Source organism: Anser cygnoides, chromosome 6 (genome assembly GCF_040182565.1).
Source record: "Anser cygnoides isolate HZ-2024a breed goose chromosome 6, Taihu_goose_T2T_genome, whole genome shotgun sequence".
In the NCBI taxonomy this organism is placed as follows: Eukaryota; Metazoa; Chordata; class Aves; order Anseriformes; family Anatidae; genus Anser; species Anser cygnoides.
In genome coordinates this window covers 1784034-1800134 of record NC_089878.1, presented here as the reverse complement: position 1 = coordinate 1800134, position 16101 = coordinate 1784034, and the positions used below count along the sequence as shown (strand labels likewise).

The window sequence follows — 16101 nt, the reverse complement described above, 5'->3', positions numbered from 1 at the left end:
TTTTTACATAACCTCACCCATACACAGAGAAGCTCTGGGGTTTTGTTTGTAATACTAAATAGTTCTGCTAAAAACTGTCTTCAAAAGCAATGGTAGAATTATGTTTTTCTTCCCTCAAGTCTTCCTGAGTAAATCCACCTTTGGAAAAAGACCAGAGATGGCCTTAAATGCAGACATGTCAAAGAGTTACACTACTACTTTTTGAAACATTAAGCAAAAGGGTCTTCTTTAACAAATTCTATATAGCACATCCACTTGAAATATAAACGTATCCATATGAAATATACTCGACATACACAGTTTCCTTATTCTTCTACTGGTAAGTCATGCTGCCCATCTAGGTAAAATTTCTGACCTTACACTTTTTTTTTTTTTTAATTATATTGGCTATACAGCAAATTTAGTTCATCCTCTTCAAATACATCAGAAAAAAATTTAATCAAAGCCTGTTTTTAATTAAACAGCCTTTTAAATACATCACTGTCCCATTTCCCTATGGAATTGTGTTGATAGGAATAGTGAGCGCATACTGAAATGCAAGCACCAGGCACCTGAGATTTTTTGGTTATACGTTTTTGCTGCAAGGAATATACTCCTCTAATACCCTTCATACATAATGATTCACAAAACAGGCACGGACACTCTTTCAAAGGCAACTCGGACAGAAGGTTTAGGAACACTGAGGTTATTGGCATGCAGACAATGTACCTGCACAGCATTGAGCAACCTCTTGAAAAGTAAGGTTGATAAGGTGCACACACCAACAACACCAACAAAAAGTCCAACTCACACAGTCCAAGTGTGAGTACTTCAGTGTGTGAGAAAACTGTTCTGAACAAAGTACAAATCCATACCCGGTACCCTGGTACTTATAATTATGTACACACTTGTCCTTAATATGATAATGCAATAATCATTTCTTATCACTGAGCAGTAGGAGTTTCATAGTTGGGGCAGAAAAAATCCTTATGCTTTTTGCCTTATCTTCCAGCTATTCAACTGGCATAATAAGACAACTTTTGTAGCTATATTTTAATGATTTTGTTTCCTAATCAGTCCTGTGTCACTTGAGTAACTAAAACCAAGAAATAAAGATCCTAACTTCAAACACTGTCAAGCAATAAAGAAGTAAATGCTAAAAACTATTTTTATTTTTCATAGATACAAGGCAAATGCACACAAAGACAATTTACTAATAGCAATATTCCACATTTCAGAACGCTGTACAGTCTGCATTCACATAGAGAAAAATATAGTCATCACAATCTTACAAATCAATTCAAAGCCAACACGTTACTAAAGCAGAATTTCCCAATAGTTCACAGAAATAGCAATAAAATAACTATTACTGGAATTCTGTATGACGACAAAAGATGCAGGAAAAAATATTTTTGTCTATCAAAACCTACCTATTGGAACATGAATTTGAAATACCTCAAAACTTGCTAAAGCTGAAAACTCTTTAAAGTGTGATTTAGGTTTCCTAACCAGCACAATAATGTTGATTTATCTGTCCCTCCTCTCTCCCACATCTCACAAAAATCAAAAAATTTGTATTAAAATAAGGTATCAAATACAATGTCTGGTGTGTTATCATCATGGAAGCATTAGTAGAAGAGATAAGCAGTTGACTGTCATACCCACACATATCTCCACCAGCCAAATGTGGTAACATTCCTACAAAACGTTTTGGCAAAAGGACAAGCAGCAGTGCTAAAGAAGTTCTTTTCCAGCAGCTGGCAAAAAAAGGAAAGCTATATTCTCAATGACCAATAGAACATTTTAAAGCTTTCTGCAGCACACTTTTAAGTCTTAATTTATTACATGAAATAAATATCTAGAGGCATCCTAATCTTTACACAAGTTTCTTTGAACTTTCTTCTACTTTTCTCACATTAAGTAATGTTTTGTCTTTAGCATTGATCAATATCCTCAAGTCTGAGAAAAAGGGCAAAAAGGAAACAAACCAAACACAACCTTTGCACATTTGGTTAATATACATTGCTAAACAAAGATGGGGACGAGGGTGAGGAGGTGGAGGGACGACAACACCCTGTGCCAATCAGCACAATACTTGATTACACAATTTCAGCAGCATCATTGCCAAATAGTACAGCCCACTGACCCCTAACTCAGTCTGGAATACATCCACAAACCTTAACCTGATTAGGAATTTGTGCACAATTGTGAAATTCCATAGTTGCACATTTTTTTCTCTGCTCTAGCATCGTAAGTTTTACTCAAGATAAACATTGAAGTAGCTAGGAAAAAAAGTAAAATACAAATACAGTTAATTTTTAGAAATTATTATGGAATTTACAGGAGTATTTCCAACAGTTTTGGATTTGGTTGGTTGGTTTTAGTTTTTAAATTCCAGAGATTTTATTTGAGCTAACTTGGCAAGTTAAAAATCAGGCATAAAATGCCAACATTTTAACTTCATTTAAAAAGGAAATAGGTACAGTAGTTTTAGATTTTTCCATATAAACTCTGAAAATTAACTGCTAAAAAAAACATAGTAGGCCTGTTGCTAGCAAGGATTTAACATACACAGAACTTGAAAAAAAAAAAAGCACTCTCTCAAAGTAAGGAGTTCAGTGCAGTGACACCTGCACGTCCCAAAAGCATCTGCTCACTTCTATGGCTGAAGCAACTAACGAACCAACAAAGTTTCATTTCTGTATGTACAAAGAATGACCGTGTGTGTATTTTCACCAGTGATGCAGAAAAACAGACTCCTTTCTTAGTCATTTCTCAAACCTGTCCCTTGGACATGAAACTGTGCCTAAACCATTCACATTGCAGCAATCAGCTGAACAGGCTGGGCTAACAGTCAGGGCAAATTATTTTAAAGTTTGTATTTGCTCTCTCAAGTTCTAACACTGTTTATGGTGAGAAGATAAAGAAAATCTTGTTTTAAAGGAAGAGTTGCTGTCACAGAACATCTATGAAATTAAACAGCTCAGAAACACAGTTTAATAAACGCTTAGCTTAAATTACTTTAAGGTATTTTAAGGTATTTCTTCTTTCATTCAATTTAGCTTCCACCCCAACATGCTCAGCTCTACTTGTTTTCCCATAGGTAATACTTACTAGTTTAAGAGACTTTATTGCTTAAGAGACTTGCGCGAAGTTCTTGCTACTCTGACAAGGCAAAGATTAGTGCTGCAGTCTATTGCAGTTCATTAAGCTACAAGAATGGCTTGCATGAAGCCTGACAAAAACAACACCTCATTCTGTTATCTTCCAAAAAAATTACCAGAAATGTAGTTTAATAAATTCCAGAAACTTAAGGATGTTACTACTTGAAACTAATGCACAGGTGCAACGTTGACAAGATCAAGTTACCACCACATATCGTGGTTTCTCTATCACAATTATGAAATAGAATGGGCACATAATTAGCAATCTAAAAGAAACTTTTGAAGCCCGGTAATTTTGACTAAGACCTGCTGTATGCCAAGAACAAGACGCAAACAGCTTAAAAAAAAAAAAAAAAATCCACACACATAAGGAACTAGTCATTTTTCCATTCCAGATCTAAACTCTCCTTGGTCTCCTGTGTCCATATTTAGCTCATGCTGTTCTGGCTCAACTGAATGTCTTTAAAAAAGCAATGGAAAGTTCTCCACTGTTACCCATACAGAGGAATAGAAGCTTTTGCTAGAATAAATCCTTCATCAGCATGCTTTACATTTCTATGTAAAAGGGCACATTATTATTACTTAACAGATTCCTCAATTGCTTCTTGTGTAATTTCATTGAAGTAAAAGGATTTTTACCAATCATCTGTCTATCTCATTGCTGTTATTAGAATATTAAGAGTTTGAAAATATACTAACATACCCTCCCCTTACCCTTATACTATTACTGTTATACTATATACTTTCTAAATCAAGTTTTCTACCTTGTGGCCCTATTCCAAACAGAGGCAAACATGCAGAGGGGCTGGTCTCCAGCCTCTTCTAAAGCTCAGGGTATTCTCAAAACTGAAGGAGACAGAAAGAAGAAACAGATACCAGAACTCTCAGAAACAGTACACACATGCCAACCCATCTGAGCAAAAAGGAAATTTGTAACGGAAGTTGTAACAGGTTTCAACTGCTCCATCAACCTCCATCAGGTCTTGTGCTGAACAGCATTATGTAGCCAGGAAATTTGGCAATTCCCAATATTCCATACTGGGAGAAAAATAAAGTTCAACACTGCAATAGACATTTTAGTTTACTACCCAGTGCAATCTTCCAAATATCTCTTGTTCTCTATATTCCAATCAAAAATAAACTAATACTTTCGAACCATAGTATACATATTGCTCTACAGAATAATACTAAGAGGTCAAAGCAGCAGAACTGACATAAGCAGTGGCCAACAGGAGCAAGCCAGACTGCCTGCAGAGCAGAAATCAAAGAAAAACCAAAAAGGTGACTTGACAATGACCGTTCTTTTACAAATCACCCAAATTGTGACTTCTAGTTAAATTTCTATTGAAGTAGATAACTAAGTCAGTTTTATTCCCCAAAGCATTTTCAAATAGATTCTAGATGAGAAACATAGGACTTTAGAGGAAAAGAATATCTCATGGCAGCAGAGTAACACTGTAACAGAGTTCAGCCTACTACACCAGAAGAGTGCATTATACCTAGATTACACTACAATGGCACAAAATAAAAAGATGCAAATTAGTTTAAAAGTAGATACATGATTTATTAAACAAATATGTTACATAACCACATAATTTATTACTCCTAAGACACTATATATGAACATAAATGCCATACAATAAACATCTGTAACATACCTTTTCTAAGTTTTTTGGCTCCAAGGAAAACTGAATACATAATGAATTCGGGTGTAGTGTTTTATATTTGACAAAAGATTTAATGCTAACAGAAGAATGACTAATGGCCACACTGTAATTCTCCTTACAATACAAAACTTTTATTAATTATTGATAACTTGCAGCATGTGTTGGAACAGTTTGCAGACTGTGTATTATTTTGCCCAGCACCCGATCCTGATCTATGTTTATACATTTTCTTCTCTGTGGTGCTGGCAATAGAGAATTTGGTTTTACTATATAACAACATTCTATTTCATCAGAAGTGCCCCTCTACCTCTTGACCTCATGCTTCAAATTTAAGGACTAAGGTCAGAATTCTATGGGGGGGGGGGAAAGAATCACTCGCATATGTATGTTCTGTGATTGAAGTTAAAAAAAAAAAACATTTCAAATTATTTGTCTAGTTAATAAAAGCATGAATTATCCAAGGAAAGGTACAGAGAGAAAAGTTCAACCAACTAACTAGGTTACCTTCATTTAGTGATACAAGCACAAACTAAGAACACTTTCACACTCAAAATATTTGCATCTATCTGCACACATACTGAAATATAAGAAAATCCATTTAAACATAAGAAAATAAACTTATTCAAAGTGAGGTGGTTTAAACACTAGAAGAGGTTACCCAAAGAGCCTGTGGAGTCTCTGCCTTTGGAGATATTCAAAAACTGAGGGGACAACGTCCTGAGGAACCTGCCCTAGTAGGCCCTGCTTTGAACAAAGGGGTTGAACTACATGGTCTCCAGAGGTCCCTTCCAACCTCAACCCTCCAGTGATTCCATTGTTTAAGAATCTCGGTTTCTGCCAAAAAAAAAAAAAAAAAAAGACAGCAAAAGAAAGGTTCAGGAAAAATAAGATTAGTCAGATAATGCATAACACCTACAAATATTTCCTAAAGTCATCATCACTGTTTTACAGTTACCTTTAGAGCCTACATGAGATGTCTGAGCAAATTATGCAACTCAGAAGTTAATGTTTGCTTGAACAAAATTCTGCATGAAATTTTATCTACTACAAGGTAACAACTGCAAAGGAAGCACAGCTAAAACCAGCATTAAATAAAAATTACTTCTTATAACTATACTATTTGTAAATGAAAATACCTGACTGAAGTAGCAAGTCAAAACCTACGATTGATGACTGTCTCTGTCTGGTTAGATCACTTTCTCCCCAGGAGTCAGAGAACTTCTTCCTAAATGGTAATTCCTACGGCAAAGATGGCCTTCACTGGGAGTCAGATGAGGAAGCCTTCAGCTTCACTGCCAGATATTAGTTTATATCTTTACACAAAGGAACAAAGAAAGAAAATGAAAAAATGAAAGCTAAAATTCTTTTCCTGCCCAGGCAAGTATTGACTGAACATATTAGCTTGATTTTGAAGATTCTAAACTCATATCAAACTGTCTGGGAAATAACCAAACAATTCCGTCCCTCCTCCTACAGAAAACAGGGGTATCATATAAAGTTCTCAGATAACAGGTTCAAAACAGAACAGAGGAATGAGTTATTCACACAACACAAGATATATAGTGATGCTTGTTGATTCAAAAACCATACACGGACTCATGAGTTTTAAAAAATTAGGTACATTCATGGAAGAAAAAGCTACACAAAACATTATCCCCACTGAGAGACTGGGAGAGCTGACCTAAGAAGTAACCTGATACACTTGCCTAGAAAAAAAGAATAAGAATAGAGCATCTGCTGCCAACTACTGCTTAGCCCTGGGGAACAAGCAGGATTGAAACAATGGTCTTGTCACATACCAGGATCCAAGAACTTTAGACTTCAAGATAGGATAGCAGATTAATCCAGTACAGTTGTTCCTGTGAAGAATGATCTCTGGATTGCCAAAATACAGAAAGAAACTAACAGTGTTGCAAGAGCACATCACTCCTCCTAAAGAGGAGTGAAACAGTGGTTTGACATTATAATACAATCCATGAAATATTTAGCTCTACTGCAGCCTGAGAAGGTAACTTACTTTCCCGCCTTTCATAGCCTTTTTAAAAAAAATAAAAAATAAAAAAAAATCTAAAGAAACCACGGTGGAATAAGGAAAAACCTTTTTAATCATTACAGCAATTAAAGCAGGAATGATAATTCTATTTGAATAAAAACAGGCTTCCAGTGAAGTATAAATAACCAACATAGAGCCTGAGAAAATAACATGCAATTTCAGGAGAAAAATACGTAGTATTTAGTTTTAAGCAATTCAAGTATGTATTAACACATTAAGTGGAAAAAAAACAAAACACACCTCTTGTCATGTCAAAGTTGAAAAAAATTCAAGTCACTGTCTGTCATGCAGCTCTCTACTCCAGAAAGTAATCTGGAAGAGCATACCAACTCAGTACAGATCACCGATAAGGAGAACATTAGTGTGCACAGGCAGAGAAGAATAGTACCAACAATGAACCTGTTAATCTAGAACATACATCAACAAAAAGTTCTGGAAACACAGGTTTCTGAAAGCTATAAAGAAAGCCTTGCCACCTTCCCCTAACCTACTAACATAAGCAGGAACCCTAGCTAATCACAACTAGCGTGGCTGGATAGACACTAATGTAACTGTATCCTAGAACACTTTATTTCCAGAAATTATCACCACCATGAATAGTAGCAAAGAAAAAAAAAAGCAACTGAATAAACCATAAAAAGTACTGATTATTTGTACACAGAATCCCAATGACCTTCTCTTCCTAAAGGATATCCAGTATGTTCTACATAAGATAAAAATTTCTCTTCTTTATTAGCTCCTTGTCTACACTATAGTTCCAGCCTTAACAAGTGAGTAACTATATTGAAGTTTACTTCTCAAAAACAGGCTATAACAAGACATTGAGGTCCCTTTAAATTATCTAAACTCACTTATTTGGTGAAGATACAGCTTCAGAAAGTTTCCTATATCCCCAAAACATCACATCCCCCATATCTGCAGTCTTTTATTTTGGAAAGAAAGAGTACAGCACATACTGCAAGAAAAGGAAATTTAGGAAGCAAGACATTAAGCAATCTCACTCTAGAGCAAATCAATAAACTGCACAAAGTTAGTCCTATCAAGAGGTTTTATGTACTTGGGTGGGGGGAAACAGATACCAAAACCTTGTTCAACCCTGAAATTTGCAGTGTATTTAGAGGTGAATCTTGCAGAGTGTACTCCTCCACTATAATTCTGTTTGACTACAATGGGTCACACAAAGTCAATCCGCTGTGATCAGTACTGAACATAGAAGCTGATAGGCTTGGCAATATTGGTAAAGTATGGCTTCATGGATAAATCATCAAGCCATACTTAAATACACTATGAAAAACAAAACAAGCAAACAAAACAAAACACAAGGCCATGACCTTACCTTTTTCCACCAAAAAGAAAACTATTTTGTTTGGTATCTAACGTGTTTACAGATCACTGAAAAAATATTTCTGAGGAAAATATCAACATTCCACAGCAACACTAGATGCTGAGCACATAGCCAGTAGCTTTCTGCCACTAGAAGAAAGGAGAAATACTTCACAGGTATCAGACAAATCATTGTCCATGTGATGGAGATTTAACTCCCTGATACCCAACAGATAAAGAATCCTTCCCCAGTTCCATCCTCCAACACGTTATAAAAAAACAAACGCATCTCCTCTCACTCTGACATTGTATCTTGCAGACTTTACCTCCCAGGGAAAAACATTCAGTGCTGAAACCAGACAGAGGCAGTCTGGATTAAACAGATGGCACAGTATTTAGAACAGTTTCACTGTTAGTAACACGATAATGGCATTCTTCCTGGAACCCTTCTCGTGCTCTCCCAATATCCCCATAAAAAAAAACTGAAACCCAGAAACATCTTTTCATCAGATACTAAAAACGAAAATCAAACCTGCAGTCTGTCCTAAAATTCTGTCAATACCATATTATAAAACAGGGTTTATTCTGATTCTTATAAGCTTGTCAAAAATCAGTATCCTGGCATTTCTGTTATGCTATAAAGAAGTTACATTATAGTAGTATCTAGAATACAGAAATGGTGTAAGCCTTTGTAAGTCAGTGACTGAGTGGTTGCCTTTATCAGTTTCTTTCCAGATAAAGGGCACAATGTACTCAACCTCGAAGCATACATAAAAAAAATAATAATAATTATTCAGATAGTCACGCAATCAACACTTCATAATTATATAGCCACAACACGCCAAACTCCGAGCTCTCCAGGAACAGGCACTGAATGTAACGAAGCAGTAACCTCAATGGAAACGCACGTCTCAACAAAACCCTTAACTTCCAGTTACCTTTCAGCGCAGTTCCAGAATTTCAGGCAGCCTCCACGCTTCTCCTAGGGAAACAAACAGCGATGCCCTTTTAGGACGCATCCAGCGGCAGGCACCGGGCGGGCTCACGAGCACCCCCAGCAATCCCCCAGCTCCTGCCCGCGACGAGCAGAGCCCCGAGAGCGGGCAGCGGCCGGGCGGGGGGCGCGCGGGCCCGGGGCTTACATAAGCGCGGTGCCCTGCGGGAGGAGGCAGGGGCGGCCCCACTCCCCTCAGAAAGCGGCGGCGGTAGGGACGGTTCGCGCCCCCGCAGCTCCTGCGCGCTTCCGTCCTTGTCGGGGCGCCGGCACCAGCTGACGGTCAAGGTAGGAGGGAAAGGGAAGGGGGCGCTCAGTATCGGCCCGGCCGAGGCCCCACCCGCCGCCACCCAACAGCTCCGGTCCTAAGCGGAGCAGAACGGCCCCACCACCCCCTCACCTCTCCTCCAGCCGCTACCGACCCCGCAACTCAACAACGCGCCCGCCCATTGGGCTGCTTCCGCTCCCAACAAGCCCCGCACTGATTGGCTGCGTGCTTCCCCCTCCTTTCGCCCGGCAGGAACTGAAGGGAACGGAACGGGAAGCGCGCGGAACTCTTGCGGCAGGTCCCGGTTTCTGCAGCACCGGCATCAGCCGTTGCCTTCCGTTTCCGGGTGGCTGTGTCCTGGCGGCCGGGCACGGAGCGGGCAGGTACCGGGGGGCCGGCAGCGGGGATCGCGGGGGTACCGGCACTGGCCCGCGCCGCTGCCCGCCCTCGGGCGTGCTGGTGGGGCTGGGGGCTAGGCGTGTGCCTAGAAAGCGCTTTCTGGGAAAAGGGAAAATATTTGAAGGAGAGGGTTTTTGTTTGTTTTGTTTTGGGGGTAGGGGGTAGCTAGCAATAGGCTGTGATACAGCTCTCGTTGAGATTTTCTGCTCCATCGTTCTTGCCCCCACAGCCAGGGCTCTTTAGGAGTCACAGGCTTTGAAGCTGTGTTTTTAATTTTCCTGAAAATGAGGAGCATTGCATTAGCTCTTCGCTACTAGATATGTGTTAAGATGGGAAATTCACATTATTTTCTTTTAGCCTTTCGTGGTCTCACTGAAAATGTTCACGTTCCCATCTGCCTTTATCAGTTTTCTAATGAGAACTAGTATTTTCTTGTTTTTTCCTGATACTACTTAGTATAAGAAAACTTACATAGCTGCTTGATGAGCGGTGGTGGTGACAACTTACAAGGCAGCAACACTCTAACCTACAATATACCTGCTTAGATAATCAAATGAATTACTTATACCTTGGAAATCTCTTAATCTGTCACTTAAATCAGGGCTTCAAAGCACTTTCAGTATAACAACGTTAATGTAATTTGATACAAACAAGCTGTTGTTTTTCCAAGTTCAACAAATCTGCACGTTTGTTTCTTTAAAACTCACAGGAAAAAATGTGAAGTCTATCATGCGCTTGGAGCTGTGCACCTAAAACTTCTAAATTAGATGTCTTCTTCCCATATAACTGTAAAAAAAAAAATAGGATGAAGCATATATTCCATAAAGATGAATAAAATTGTGCTCTTTCTAGATTCTGAAGAATAAGTAGTGGCCATAGTATTGTACAGAGACAGAATGTAAGCTTGTCCAAGCTAATATCTATTACCATCCCTAAAAACCTCATAATCTTCGAACACACAAAATTCTAAATGTAGTTGTATCTGCATCTGTAGTGCAGTTTTAAAGACTATGCGTTTAAGCAAATGTCAAAATCAGTCAATTCTTGCCTACTTTTAAAGAAGATGGAACATCAAAATATGAATTTAAAAAAAGGTGCCATGTTTAAACAAGATGAGTATTCATACAGTATAAATGTTGACAATGCTTTAAGAAATGTGACTTTAAACAGCTTCCAGTCCATATGCTTTATACTAGGAAACAAGATAGTTTCATCACGGGGTGCTTTAATTGATTATCCATCTTTTTTTCTGTTAGGTGTGTGTGTGTGTGTGTTCAAATTTTGAGTCAACAACATTAAATTCTTATTCTAAAGTTTCAGCTGATGCCACCAGTTAATTCTTAGTTTAGTATTAGCACCTGGGAAACGCTAGTTTCACTGTCAGTACTGAAGATTGAAGGATTGCCCTGGGCTACAAAATACATACTGCTGCAGTAACAATACTGCCCAGCCTTACATAGTGTTCTTAATTCTTTGTTTGGTTAGCCAGATCAGCTGTCTAAGATTTAAGTCATTGTTTTCTTGTTTCTTTCTGCAGTGGATAATAAGGATGTGAATGGAAAGTTAACAGTTCCTAACTACATACCTCACATTGGTCTTCCCTACTGCTTTTATGCTAAGATCGAAATAACTTTAAACAATACTACAGTTTATAAAATGGAAAACTTGCCATTTTCAACTAGTTTTTAACCAGTTAAACGTTAACATTTTTAACATTTTTAACTAGTGTGCATAATATCTGCACCACTTTATTAAAACAAATACTGCCTTTAATTGGAAAAGTCTACTTTCATATTTTCTTTTCAAGTAGGTTTGACCAAACTTATTACTAAAGAGATGGTGGAGTGCGGGGGATTTAAAATCTGATTTCTGTTGTAATGTGAACATTTTCTAAGTGTTTAATATGCTGTTATGGCTGGATTTAAAGCTAGTAGTTCTGCATGGTTTTAATATTTGATATATATATGCATAAATGCTTGTAACAAGCTACCATTGGATAAGGATTCTATGATCCTGTGATTTTAATGTCTACCATAATGCCCTATTCTTTTATATTTACATCTGAATCTTCTTCTACTGCATTTTTTAAAATTTAAATTGAACTGTGACATATTAGTGTATGTACATTCAATTACGTTGTTTGAGTAAGTCAAGTTCTGTGACGTCTTTGGATTCCAGTTATTTAAAGGAGCTGGGATAAGCCATAATATAACAGTATTCTATAAATGTGCACATAGGTCACTAACTTAAAATTACTTGGTTTTATATTCTATCTAGGGTTTTCTAGTTATGGAGTTAGTTTGATACCTCTCAATCTCCATCACACTTTCAAATTCTAAATATGCAGATAAGGATATTTTACTGGCTAGTCTCAACTAAGCCATTCATTACAATCATTACAAGTCTCAACTTGAGATACTGTTTTACTGACTTGAGAGATATTTTACTGGCTGAGTTGAGACTTCGTCTCAAGCCAAGTCAAGTTAAGACGAAGTCTCAACTCAGCCAGTAAAATATCTTTCAAGCCAGTAAAATAGTCTCAACTAAGCTAGTCATTACAAGTCTCAACTTGTAATGCAGTTTCTTAAATGACATATTAAAAAAAAAAGTCCAATGTGGAGTATTTAAACTATGATTCTGAAATATTTATATGTGACGTGTATATAGGCACTCTGATATCAAACTTGAATGAACTATTATCTTAGCCTCCTAGGTTGTTTGATTTTCTTAATGTTCCTGGGCGATGTTTGTGTTATGCTATGCTATGTATTTTAAGGTCCATATTGATGGTCTTTTTATTAGGAGAAAATAAATCCATAAATAACATAATGTTGCTGTTAATTCTCTGGAAATGGTTTTATATGAAGACTCTTGCCTTTAGACATGTGGCTATTGCTGATAATAAATAAACCAACCATGCAGGTTTTCAGACAAAATAGTAAACTGTTACTATATGGGAAATAATACAGTCCAGCACAGTTTGCTTTACTGTTCTTTATAACCAGCTTCTGAAATGCTACACAGTCTCTTAGCTCTTTGAACAAAGGTGCACTGTTCACAAAGCAGAAACTAGTGTTTTGTAGGATTTCTTGTAACCTCCCCACTCTTCCTGTACAGGATATTGGTCCTTGTGTGTGGAGAATAAGCTGGACTCCCTGAGAACTAAAAACTTCTAATCTTTTCTTTTAGGTATGGCGCATGGAAGTGAACATGGCCATGGCCAAACAGAACTCCCCGACTACAGGCAGTGGAAGGTGGAGGGTACTCCACTAGAGGATGTCCAGAAAAGGCTGGCTAAACGTGGTCTTAGGGATCCATGGGCTCGGTAAGTGCAAGAGCCTCAAAAATTATCTTGATATGTTGTCTTGTGGCATCAACTGGATTTTGACATTGCAGACAACACTTCTTTAGTAAAAATTGTGAAAATTCATCTACAATAAGTAAATTAGAATTTTAGTTATGCCTTTCCCTCTTTTGCACAGAGGTCACATGCTGCATTACCTTGACCAGCCTCTGCATTTTTGACAGGCACTCTTGTACTTTGTGATGTTTCCTGATGATACAGATCAAGCACAGTGACCAGGGCCTCATCCACCAAAGCACTTAAGTTATGTTAGGTTTTGCACATGTGAGTAAGGCTATCTTTTTTCAGTGCAGAGTTTGTGTGCTCAGATGTTGTCAGTGGAACTTATATTCTAGAAATAGGATTGCTCATAAACAACAGGAGGCCTTTATTTGAAAAGAAGAAATATATTAGCACACAATGTGGAATTTGATTCAACTATATATTTCATTTTGCTGAGAAACGAATGTAACATGGAAGGTAAGGTAAACTTACATCATGGAAGATGAGACTTTTACCTCTCAGTTGTCCCGTTCTACAATGAATGCCTGCTCTTTTTCTGCTAGAGCAATTCTGGATCATTTAGGCAGCTATAAAACAATGTTTAATATGCGTTCCCCCATCATAAACTATGTAAAATTTTGGTTGAGTGCTCTTCAATCTTGGTGAATAAAACAGTAGTTGTTTTGCGCTGTGTAATCCAGTTCTTCTGTAAGAAGAAAAACTACATGAGCAACTTCTCCGGGAGCATTCATAGAAGAGGCTTTACCTGTTAGCACTTTCTTGTAGTGATAATAGTAATCTCTTTAAAACTTTTTGCATGCTATAACCTCTGGAGGAGCTTGGGGTTGATGGCACTTTTTTCCATCTCTGTAGCAAATGTACATTAAGGTACATATTCCATATGGAATAAGCTGTGTGAAAGATGTCATATGTGGAAACCTACATCTTTTTCAATAAGCATCCTGTAACAGCAACTAGAAAACACTGCACCATGCCAATATTCTTTCATCCTGAGTCACAGAAACCATTTGCACAAGAGAATACGATCTGTGAACATAAATACTTGACCCCCTTGTTAAAATCTCTATCTCCCACCAAAATTATGGTTCTGATTTTGTTTGTGTCTATGTAAATGTGGGTTTTTTCCTTTTTCTTAAAGACTTGGTGTCCTTAGAGACTGTTTCTTTTCTATAGATTTCTGTAGATTATGCTGGTTGAACTACACAGCATAATCTAGTGGTTGGCTGTAGTCAGTCACAGCAGTGACTAACATTAGAATAACAATGCGTTAAGAACAGTGAGACAAGAGGGTCAGCTTTGTAAATATTCTAACTTTTTAGCAAAACTTATTTTCATCTGTATAAAATCAGTTTTAGTAGACTTTTCTGACTTTGCCTAACATAGTTAAGCATCGTGTTGTATAACGAAGTGTCTCCACACTGGGATGTTTTCTATGTCTGGAAAAACTTACCCTTCAAGATTGAATTATTCTAGATGTTGTATAGCACTGTGACTAGTCTTTGTAGTTACTCTATCCCTTACAAGTCAGTGGGTTGATTTTGATTCAGAGTGAAAATATGCAACAAGTTTGGGGAGATGAGTCTCATACTAGAATTGTGTTGTTTGTCTATGTTATTTGTACCTCATGTAGATTAATATGTGTAGCAGCTTAGAGTTGATGTCATTAACTTCAGTTACCTCAGTACTTAAATGATAGAAATGTTACAGTCTGAATGCATATCTAAGTTGAATCAAGATTTTTTTCCAAAGATATTCTGTTATATTTATCACAGTGGCTCCACTGATCCTGTTCTATTCTTTTGGTTTTATTTCTCTTTTAGTAATGAAGTCTGGAGGTATATGGGTGGCTATGCAAAACCTGTCACCTTAATGGAAATCTTTACTAGAGGACTCAAGTGGGGATTTGCAGCTTTCGTGGTTGCTCTTGGCATTGAGTATACACTGTTTCCCCCAAAGAAGAATGGAGGCCATCACTAAAGGTCAAATATGACAACTTGCTGCTTTTTCATTACTAAAATGTACAGAAGCCCATTGCCAATTCTGTACTTATAATATGCGTATTAAAGTATGTCACAGGTAAAAAGCATGTTTCTTTGGTTTTATTATGCTTTTATGAAAGGATCAAAAAATGTAGCCAGAGCAATTCCCTCAACTTCTGTCTGCAGAAAGAAAACAAGATACACACATGCTCTTGGGCTTGCTGTACCATCTTTTAAAGAACAGGGGAAACTGTCAGCCCAGTCCTTTAAAGCCCTGCCAGCATTCTATTGAATCAAGAATGTGTGTTACTTTTAAGAGAGAGACTGTATTGTATTACTTAAAGATTTAATAGCTATTATTTGCTGGTGGTCTTGCATGACTTATCATTTCTTAGAAGTATAACTTATTATCCACTTTTCTCTCTAAATAAAAATATTACCGTAAAGCTTTAAAAAGTACCCAACACTGCCTAAAAGTATATGAAAATACCAAACCTTACACTTAAACATATTAAAGAATTAACTAATTTGCAGACACTACTCACCAAAATAACCTGTTCTGTGTAATATCCAGAAATTAAAACTTACTTTTCTGCCATATTTACTAAGCAAATGGGTACGTTTCACTCAGCGCTAACTGTACCTTATCCTAGTATGACTTCAGATATACTTTAGCATAATTTAAATATGTGAAAAAAAGAGAACTCACTTTTCTGGTATCCAATTTCAGTTGTAAGTTTGCATTAGTACAGATTCTTTTATACCTATTCTTTTATATTTTTTGTTTTAAACATCATTTTTTTTCCTTGCATCGTACAACAGCTTCTAGTGTTTTTAGAATGCCTGGAGTGAAAAATATAGTAGAAAACAGCTTTTTGGCAGAATGTCCTCTGCAGTGTTCAGAATTA

General features: G+C 37.2%; 2 protein-coding genes across 7 annotated transcripts in view; one reads left to right on the top strand and one right to left on the bottom strand.

The window, feature by feature from the left end:
• The window catches only part of HYCC2 (hyccin PI4KA lipid kinase complex subunit 2), a 56747-nt gene extending 47062 nt beyond the window's left edge, over positions 1 to 9685 (bottom strand). For 2 of the 5 annotated variants that reach the window (XM_067000095.1, XM_048058524.2), the window contains exons 1-2: positions 9581 to 9685; positions 9125 to 9168 (exon numbers count right to left, since the gene is read on the bottom strand). The gene's annotated coding sequence lies outside the window, so the exon portion shown is untranslated. The other 3 variants (XM_067000096.1, XM_067000094.1, XM_048058526.2) reach the window with 3 other exon arrangements.
• Positions 9686 to 9694: 9 nt separating this feature from the next.
• Positions 9695 to 15297, top strand: NDUFB3 (NADH:ubiquinone oxidoreductase subunit B3). 2 transcript variants are annotated; one of them, XM_048058567.2, is made up of 3 exons: positions 9695 to 9831; positions 13037 to 13172; positions 15035 to 15297. In XM_048058567.2, exons 2-3 carry the CDS (start codon positions 13039 to 13041, stop codon positions 15189 to 15191), a joined length of 291 nt encoding a protein of 96 aa, XP_047914524.1. In that variant the 5' UTR covers positions 9695 to 9831; positions 13037 to 13038; the 3' UTR covers positions 15192 to 15297. The 2 variants fall into 2 exon arrangements, with proteins under 2 accessions (XP_047914524.1, XP_047914525.1); XM_048058568.2 differs by having other exon boundaries at positions 9717 to 9827.
• Positions 15298 to 16101: the final 804 nt, after the last annotated feature.

Bases quoted from the DNA above. Each gene is read 5' to 3' on its own strand.
- NDUFB3 (XM_048058567.2), top strand. From the start codon at position 13,039: ATGGCGCATGGAAGTGAACATGGCCATGGCCAAACAGAACTCCCCGAC. The intron at 13,173-15,034 runs GTAAGTGCAAGA...TTTCTCTTTTAG, and splicing joins CTTAGGGATCCATGGGCTCG to TAATGAAGTCTGGAGGTATA.